Here is a 10,293-nt window from a genome sequence, read left to right as displayed (position 1 = left end):
GGGGGGGGGGGGGAGTAGTTCTGGAGGAGACCAGGGACAGAATTACAGGGCTGAGAGACTTGAGGTGATCTGGTCCAAACTTCTCCCTTTCAGATGAAGAAAGAGAGACCAGACGAACTGAGTCACTACAAAGCTGGGATTAGAATCCAGCTCCCGTGAATTAAAATCTATTCCATTCTACATTGCTTTGCAATGAGCCCCATTTACTTTTTTTCAAAGTATGAAAAATGCATTTAAGTAGCAGACAGCTTGATTTATAGTGAAACTTTCTGATCTACAAATGTTAAACTCCCCATCAGCCGCCAAATTTACTAGAAAGGATACCTGATCGGCCTTCATAACCTCTCCTGCTTCCTGATGCTGAGTCCATTAAAAGCAACTTAAAGCACTTCTGATTACTATTTCGGGGATGAGATAATAGATTACCTACATACCCTTCCTTTCTCCACGAGGTTTGTTATCATGACGATAACTTCCACATTATGCTCCCATATCATTCTCCAGAAATCTTCAGCCGTGGATTTCAGTGGGCCTTGGGCAGCAATATAAGCTTTTGGTCTGTTGTAACCCTGAACAAACGACAAACATTTTTTTACTAAATTACTCTTTTTATGCTGTTTTACTGTGCAATATGTAAGTTTTTAAGGTCAGCCTATTTTTTCCATAAGAGAAGAATCATGAAAAATAATCTTGCAATGCTAGAAAACTTGATAGTACTCGCAAAGATAATAATTCTTTAACCGTGATCTTTGTTTAAAAAAATAGAAAGTTCTCTTTGCCCTGACACAGACATGATTCTCTGCACCTGTATTCCAAGTACATTTAATCTAAGTCTATTTACTATACCGGTCTTTACTTGTGTGTGTACTGCTTTGAAATGCGTATGGGGCACTGGGGGCTCAGCTGTCTACAAGAGTTAGGAAACCTCTGGTGTTGCCTCCCTACTCTCTCCTTGGTGGTACTAAGCAGTGCTGATAACTAAAGCTATCCTTCACTGTGCACCCACTGTTACCCGAGATGGTTTATGAACATTAACCTGCGTCATTAATATGCACGCAAAATGGAAGCATCATCCTTGATCTGAAGATGAGGAGAGGCTCAGTGGCTCTAAGTGACTTTCCAAAATTTCATGGCTACCCAGGGACAAGGCTGGGACTCAAAACCAGTTCTAACTCCACAGCCCACGTTGGATGGGCCATACACACTGCGTCCTCCGGAAGCATGAAATGCTGCCTCTAACAGATACATCCTATATCTGGGGGCACTCACTTCTTTGAATTAACTGTTCCACACAGCATAAGACTTGAAGGCAGCTAGACAGCAAGGTCAGCGTCAGGAAAATAACTGAGCTCCTTTAACATTCAACTGACTACAGTGAAAAACCAGGAAATTAGTCAGTGGTCTGCGGTCCCTGGAGATTGAATAAGCCCCACATAGCTGGGGGTCCTGAGAAGTGCCAGAGATAATAAGGCTGATTAGCAGCTTAATAATTGCATGTCTGCCTTTTAGCCAGGAATGCCTTTGGAACTTCTCCGTCAGGATTTACTGATCGCCTGCTCCTTACACAATATGGTGCTAGGTACTGTGGGATATTCAAAATAAGCACTAGGCCTGCCCCTCACAGTTAAGGAGTTATAAACCTACCCATATATATGTTTATATATATATATATATACATACATTCACCTTGAATGTGCATTTCCAGCCTGAATTACCTTTCTCACCCACGAGAGAAAGCAAGTATGGGGCTTGAATGCTATCAATCTGAAATCCTTTATCCGTGGGATGTCCTATTGCTGATTTGTATTGTTTATTACCTGTCAGACAACATGTATTGAGCACTAGTATAAATACAGCAGAGTGGTGTAATAAATTCGTGGTCTAACATAATTTCCTTAAACGTCCCAATTGAAGCATGCTTACATCAACATAATTGGCATTGATGTAATCAGTCAGTTTGCCATCTTTCTCAGCAAGTTGTGCAAGCTTAACCCTACTATGATCATCTGTAATAAAAAAAAAAAGAAAATATTTCACTATAGCATGGATGACTTTTCAGCACAAAGGTCATTTATGTTTACATAATGATACATCAAATACAATTAAAATCAATGCAAATATAATTTCCTTTCAGTCGGCTTTACGGATTACAGAGGTGACAAAGATAAATATAACAAGAGCTTCTGCCTTCAACAAGGTTTCTAATGCAGATGATGAGAACAGACAAATACAGAGGGAAAGGAATGTTCAGGAGTCAAGGGTGGTGCAAAGTATGAAGGGGGAACTTGAAGGCAGAGACTGTGTTGGTTTGGGATGATAAGAACCGTTTTTATAAAGGTTGGAATGTGACATTGGCATCTTAGATAGTTTCCAAAGATGGATCTTGGGGCCGTGGACAGTGACAGGGAGAGAAGAGTGTCAGGGGTGTCTTAGAAAGCTAAGGAAGCTTAGGAAGGAAGGCAGCATGTGCACTCTGAACCGGACGCCAGTGGAGGAAGAGAAAGTAGACAGGGCAGGAGAAGGGACCTCGGAAGTTTCTGTGAATGGTTAGAGCAAACAGCTCCTTCAAGGCGACAGCCTCAGAGGGCCGTTAGTGTGCAGCCAGGCAGGAGAATGGCTGTCTGGGAACAGTGAGTGCAGATCCTACCTACACTGTCTGTTAAATGGGGGTGAAAACTATGGTAACGTATACCCGGTCTACCGAGGCAAGTAAGATATGTTGAAATGAGGAGTTTGAGACTGCCTGGGGCTCCACAGGGAAATTCTATGTATTTGGAGGAGTGACATAATAAAAAAGCAAAAAGTAGAGAGACATCCTGGAATATTAATGCTTCTGTGACAACAGCAGCTCACTAAGTGCAGGAAGCGTATACGGAAATAGATATAAGGCAATGGAGAGACGGGCTTGATGCCAGGCTGAACTATTTTTGTTGTTGTTGTTATTTTGGTTCTAATACTTTTAAAGGGGTATTACTGGGCAAATTTTCTGGGTTGTATTTCTTCATTTCTACAATAGGACTGTTAGTATCTGTGTGTCAGGTTATTTTGGGGATTAAATGAAGTAATATATTTACAGAGCCAGGCACATAGAACGTATACGACAAATGTTAATCTCCACCCCCTTCTTAATTACCTGGTAGGTGCTTTCCATTCAGCTCGTTGAGGGAATCATTTAATACCTTCACCCTCTCCAAGAAGCACCTGAGTTTTTATGTGTAGCCATGAAGGTTGCTTCGGTTGAGGGGGACGAACATGAAGCAGAAAGTGCTACTAAAACCTTCCAATAAAAATCTGTGTGAGCCTTGCAGGAAGGAAGCAACATCTATGCAAACTATTCAAGAAAATGTGATAATTAGGGGCGCCTGGGTGGCTCAGTCGGTTAAGCATCCGACTTCAGCTCAGGTCATGATCTCACAGTTTGTGGGTTCAGGCCCCACATGAGACTCTGTGCTGACAGCTCAGAGCCTGGAGCCTGCTTCGGATTCTGTGTCTCCTTCTCTCTCCCTCCCTCTCCCGCTTGTTCTCTGTCTCTGTCTGTCAAAAATAAATAGATGTAAAAAAATATTTTAAGAAAATGTGATAAGTAAATATTAGAATCTGAAATCTATAAAGAAATGATACAACTCAACCTCCCAAAAAATGAATAATCCAATTAAAAATAGGCAGAAGACATGAATAGACATTTTTCCAAAGACATGCGGACACATGAAAAGATGCTTAACATCACTCATCATCAGGGAAATGCAAACCAAAACTACCATGTGATATCACCTCACCCCTGTCAGAATGGCTAAAATCAAAAACACAAGAAAGAAAAAGTGTTGGCGAGGGTGTGGAGAGATAGGAACCCTTTTGTACTGTTGGTGGGAATGCAAACTGGTGCAGCCACTATGGAAAACAGTGTGGAGCTTCCTCAAAAAGTTAAAAATAGAACTACCCTATGATCCAGCAACTGCATTATTAGGTATTTACCCAAAGAATACAAAAACACTAATTCAAAGGGATACATGCACCCTGATGATTATAGCAGCACTATCTTCGTCAAATTGTGGAAACAGCCCAAGTGTCCACTGACTGATGAATGGATACAGAAGCTATGGTGTATAGATATACACTGGAATATCACTCAGCCATAAAAAAGAATGAAATCTTGCCATTTGCAATGACATGGGCAGAGATGAAGTATTATGCTAAGTGAAATAAGTCAGAGAAAGACAAATACCATATGATTTCACTAATATGTGGAATGTAAGAGACACAACAAAGGAGCAAAGGGGTAAAAGAGAGAGAGAGAGAAAAACCAAGAAACAGATTCTTAACTACAGAGAACAAACTGAGGGTTACCAGAGGGGAGGGGAGTGGGGGGATGGGTGAAATAGGTGATGGGCAATAAGGAGTACACTTGTGTGAGCAACAGGTGTTGTATGGAAGTGCTGAATCACTATATTGTACACCCGAAATTAATATTACACTGTATGTTAACTAACTGGATTTATATAAAAAACTTTTTAAAAAAGGGAGTACAGTTTCACGGGCTTCCAGAAACTAGAAAGGAACTGGAATTTAAATAACCAAGCTGGTAATACTGTGTTCACAGGATTCAGGGAGACCCACTGAATATAAAAGGAAGAGAATAAGTATAAGTTTCAGAGGAGGCGATGTAGATGGATTTCAAGAGATGGAGGCGAATATAAAGAAAAGAAAAGGGAACATATGTAAACATGAGGTGCTTTAAGAAGATAGGAGGAAGATGGTAATTTCATAGGAAAAATAGGTAAATTTGCCTTAAACAAGAGAGACAGCTTGTCATTGAGGAAAAAAGAAAGAATAGGCAAGAAAATAAAGGGAAAGATGGAATAAAAAATAATCTAACTAAGGGCACCTGGGTGGCTCAGTTGGTTAAAACGTCCAAATTTGAGTCAGGTCATGATCCCATGGTTCGTGACTTCGAGCCCCACAGTGGACTCTGTGCTGACAACTAGGACCCTGGAGCCTGCTTCGGATTCTGTGTCTCCCTCTCTCTGCCCCTCCCCCACATGTGCGTGCGCGCGCGCGTGTTTGTGTGTGTGTGTGTGTGTGTGTGTGCGCGCGCGCGCGCGCTTTCTCTCTCTCACTCTCTCTCTCTCAGAAATAAATAAAATATTTAAAAAATAATCCAACTAGCCCTTTATAAGACCCTGGGAAGATGACAAGAAAGAGAGGAAAAGGGTAGAAAGAAAAATAAAGTCTAAAGGAAATCTCATTTGATTAGTAAATTCACATAGAAGTAAACAGACCTCAAGGAAAATGGGAACAGGGAATATACATAATGGCAGACACCATAAGAACAGATTTACAGCCCATCATGTCTGAAAAAAGGCCTGGATTAAAATTTCAGTTTGTTTTGTTTAAAAGAAACATATCATTGGGATGCATGGGTGGTGGCTCAGTCGGTTAAGCCTTTGACTCTTGACTTTGGCTCAGGTCATGATCTCACAGTTCCCGAGTTGGAGCCCCACTTTGGGCTCTGTGCTGCCGGTGCACAGCCTGCTTGGGGTTCTGTCTCCCTCTCTGTCCTTCCCCTCCTTGCTCTCTATCTCTGTTTCTTGAAGTAAGTAAAAAATAAACTTAAAGAAAACAGAAACCTATCACTAACTGCAGAATGTATTTTGCACTATCTAACAGAAGTCTTAGTCCCTGATACCAAGCCCAGAAACAGCTCTGCTGCAGATGGCCGGACAGCGCCGAGAAGCACGGCAGTGACCGTGAACACGTCAGGCTGCGTTGGGGAGATACTTACAGGCAACGATATTTATGTATCGGTTCTTGTGCTTGTTGTCTGGGTGATTGGAGCTGTCTGCTGTGATACCTAAGTCCGCAGTACAGCCCTGCACCTCCTGTAAAGAAATTTAGGTGTAGCATTTTAACACCTATCCTTTCCAACAAAGTGCCTTCAAAATACAACGTAGAAGACAAATTAGTCTATCCCCCCCAATTTTTTTTTACATGTTATAACTATTTCTTGGCTAAAAGAAAATGCAGTGAAATAATGCCTTACCTGGTAAAACTCTTTCAGTGTCTAATGAGGGAATGAATGCCAAAAAAGTAAAGAAATCAAATTCCACAGCACACGACAAATGAGAAAAAAAAGCGTTCATATTAGGTTTACAATGGAAAACTATGATCATGCAATAAATACATTTGTCAAATAGCAACAAAACAGAATGTTTCAAACAGTTACATGCAAATAGAAACTTCTAACAGTTTGGAACCTTAAAATTATGTAAAAGGAAAAAAAATAACACTTTTAAAAGGGGACGGTGGCATAATAATATGATGAATATAAAAAATGCAGATGAGAAAAACCATATATTTGATAGCACATTTTGTTGTATTAGTTAGATTTGCTAATATCCAAATAACACTTTATTTGACCACTATAGCACTATTTGAAACCCTGAATTAGTGACACTTTTTAAAAAATTTATTTAGGGTAATTTTAGAGTAAATAGCTTCTTATTAAGTGGTTTGTAACAGATTTACAGTTGTCAGAACATTATGAATTCTTCTAAACATTTTTTATCACAAATACTACATCATTTTGAAACAAAATTTAGATAGCATTACTTTCTACACATTTAATTAGTAGACTTTTTAATTTAAACTTCCACGGGTACAGAAAAATTATTCCTGCCAATTATCTTTTAAAATGAATTAAAATCCTTTTCAGAGATGTCTTCTATCTAAATAGGTTAGGTAGGGATTTATAATTATTTAGTAATAAGATATAAGATGAAGCCTGTATAATTTTTGAGAGAGTATGTAATCCAAATATGAAACTGACTCATCAGTAAGTGGCCCAGCCTCTCTTCAGATAAGCTTGTACGGCCTCTTCCGCAGCAAGCCATCTGACTCTAGATTTACAAACAATTTAATGTTCTGAACATATGAAAAGGCATAGTATTATTAGTTATTAAACTAATTATCAAGTTAATGAAACGTTTTCTTGAACTAGAGTGTGAGTTAAAAACAATGGAATTAAGAATACACTTTTGAGTAAAAATGTGAGGTTATTTTATTAATTTAATTATGAGCCGCTTCATAACATTGAAAATTATTTTACGGTTGTAAAAACTATGAGTCTGCCTCTGTGCATATGCTAGCAGCAACTTTTATTGTAAATTGTCTATTTTTCCTTGTGGTTTTTAACATTTGGAAAATTAGATCCTTGACATCGTCTCCCTCTTGTAATTACGATTTTGTTTGTGAGCCCGATAGCGTCTGTGAGTTAACATGGCACCAGCCACCCTCTAACCTCTAATAAGGTAAGAAAAAATAATTTGATATTTTAAACATGTCATTCTTTATATTATTCCACTTTACTTAGTCCTTACCTCATACCGCTTTCTATTTCAGTATAGCTATGACTTAAATTTCTTTTAAAATTAAATGAATTGGCTTCTATCATTTTAATTTAGTGAAAATATAGCACATATCACTTCTATTTCCTTTGATTTCTTAAAGCTTTCCAACCTATGGCATTTCCTTCCCTACATATATCTTAGTTGATGTGACTCCCGGGAAGCAGTTGTTGGGTACAATGGGGAGAGTAGACACTTTCTCATCAGGATCAGAGGTCAAATTGCTTCAGAGAGGGAGGGCCATAGAGCACTCTGGGTTGAGAGGGAGACCAAAAAGCAATGTGATGTTTCCTAGAAGGGAGGGGCCAGAGGGAAGGCTGAAGATCCTTGCTTTTTGGAATGGAAAACGTAGGTATATATGCGGGCACCTGGGAGGTTCCATCTGTTAAGAATCCGACTCGATTTTGGCTCAGGTCATGATCTCACAGTTTGTGGGTTCAAGCCCCAAGTTGGGGTCTGTGCAGTTAATGTGGAGCCTTTCTGGGATACTCTCTCTGTCCCTTCCTCTCTCTCTCAAAACAAATAAACTTAAAAAAAATTTTTAAAGTATGTATATACGTTTTAAAATCACAGAGCTGGGTTTGAATCCTAGCACTGCTATTTTAAAAAATTATTTAAACTGAAGCGCTATATTATAAATGTATTATTTATAATATATTTATAATATATATAGTATATATTATATATAAATTATATATAATATTTATAAATTATTTATAATATATAATATATTATTTATATTATAAATGTAGCACTATATTATTTTCAGGTGCATAATAATACAATGATTTGACAACTCTACACATTACTCAGTACTCATTACGGCAAGTGGTCTAGCTCCGCTAGTTATGAGTTGTTAATTAACTTCTGAGGAAGTTGATTTCATCAGTAGTATGAACAGAAATAAAAACAAGTAAGTTCTAGAGTTGGGTGAAGATTGAATGTAAAAGCATTTAGTACAATGACCGGTATTATTAAGGAGTACTGCATAATGGTAACTTTTATTTTTTTATGGTTGTCATTGTTAGCTCTGGGTTTACAGTACCTATTTTGAAAAATCTGCTTAACTGATAGTTCAGTGTGCCATAGTAAATTTGCAGCGTATTTCTCTGCCTCTTCTATATATGAATATTTTATGGAGTATTACTAGAAAGCTTTTTACTGATTGTGCAGTTCAAATGTTTTTTAGAAATGTGTATTTTCTTGGGAAGAAGATGGGAAGGACCTTACCTTGTATAACATTTATTGCTTGTATTATACCTTGTAAATTAAATGCTTCTGCACTTACAACGGTGTAAAACTAAGAGTTTATATGTACTTTGGTTGAAAACCATGAAATTTAGTAGTTTAGTATAATTTATATAATTTAGAAAATAAAAAAGAATCAATGTTACTAATTCAGATTTAAAGAAAGATACTAGAATTCTGTACCTTATGGAAGAAAATTAATAATGCTTTTTTCTACTAGAACAATTTGATTTTTAAAATGGAAAACCAATTTTCTAAATTATATGGTAATCATAACACGTCTCCTAAAAACATAAATGATTACATAACTAATATTCTTTGTAGAACTGAAAATAGTTTCAATGTTTTTAGGTCAAGAAATAGCCTACTGCTATTAAATTCAATATTTTTGTATTATTTAAAATAAGTTTATTCAAATCATACCTCAAATTCTTCAGTGAACCCACTACTTGCATGTAAGTCTGCAACATGCTTTGGAAAGTGCTTTATTGGAATTGCTCCAACATCATCTAAGTAAATAAAAAAAAATTCATTTGGAGAGGATAACGCAACAGAAAGGAATATGCCTCACATTTACAAAGATTTATAAAACGCCTTCTTCTAAAGCAACTTCAAAGTTCAGGTACTCCTATAATCCTGAGTGAACCTCAGCATCTAATGAAATATTTAGCAATGGTTACCAATTTTCTCTGTATTTACTAACAATAACTGGCATTATATAATTCTGATTGATCATGAATCTCTTTTCCTTTCATACTCTAAAGAAACAAGAATTTTTTTAATGTTAAATAATAAATACCTCACACTAAAGCCTCATATCTTATCAATGGACTGCATCTTTTTATGGATAACTTTCTTTAACATGAGTAGATGTTGCATTTACACTTAATACATTTAACATGAATATGAATTCTGGGTAAAAAAAATTCAGAAATAATATATTTTCAATTTTACCATGAACTAAACATAACATACAGTGTAATTTCAGCTTAACATAGTTTAATGCTTTACAGTTAAATAGTCAGATGTTTAAATTCGAAAACATTTTTTCTTTTACTCTATAAATAATAGAAAACATTGACATGCAGATTATTCATTAAGGATAATGTCAAAAACCTTTGGGACTTTTAATATGTAAAATTTCAAGAACTCTTACTTGAAAATATGCTATGTAAACAGTGTCATTGGATCTGTTAATTAATTGTGAAGGGGCCAAATTATTTTAACTGGTTCTCTTTTTTCTCTTTCCCCCCTCTGGAAAGACTTTCTTAGATTAAACATATCACTAGTTCACAGTATGCGATTTCACAACTGATTTCTCTGACAAGGAAACATCAAACACATTTCTCTAGAAACACTTATTTACATCAACAGATGTTCAGCATCTAAGCCCTTTAATATTTTTAAGCTTCAGTTACCAAGAATTTGTTGATTTTTTAAAAAAGTAGAATCCATCTGTTCTCTCTATTCGGTGAGTGTACCTGAATACTAAAACTGAATTAGCCCGTTGAGCTTAAGAAACATTAGACAAAGGTGCAATTCTGCCTTCACATCTATGGAAGGATCTTGCCTGGCAGTAGCTTTTATAATCAGACAAGAAAATAGAAATAGCTTGTCACATCGAAATCATCAGTTTTTCTCATAA

At 36.9% G+C, this 10,293-nt stretch overlaps 1 protein-coding gene across 1 annotated transcript in view; it reads right to left on the bottom strand.

Annotated features, from left to right (window-relative positions):
* The window catches only part of PTPRZ1 (protein tyrosine phosphatase receptor type Z1), a 188,667-nt gene that overhangs the window by 20,670 nt on the left and 157,704 nt on the right, over nt 1-10,293 (bottom strand). Inside the window, exons 15-19 of the mRNA XM_039239659.1 lie at nt 9,072-9,157; nt 6,038-6,058; nt 5,780-5,876; nt 1,924-2,006; nt 435-569 (exon numbers count right to left, since the gene is read on the bottom strand). Coding sequence (XP_039095590.1) covers nt 435-569; nt 1,924-2,006; nt 5,780-5,876; nt 6,038-6,058; nt 9,072-9,157 — 422 coding nt within the window. The remainder of the gene's footprint in view (nt 1-434; nt 570-1,923; nt 2,007-5,779; nt 5,877-6,037; nt 6,059-9,071; nt 9,158-10,293) is intronic.

The sequence above is a fragment of the Hyaena hyaena genome, unplaced genomic scaffold (genome assembly GCF_003009895.1).
Source record: "Hyaena hyaena isolate Hyena2069 unplaced genomic scaffold, ASM300989v1 scaffold_161, whole genome shotgun sequence".
Lineage (NCBI taxonomy): Eukaryota > Metazoa > Chordata > Mammalia > Carnivora > Hyaenidae > Hyaena > Hyaena hyaena.
This window is presented reverse-complemented; position numbering and strand designations above follow the sequence as displayed.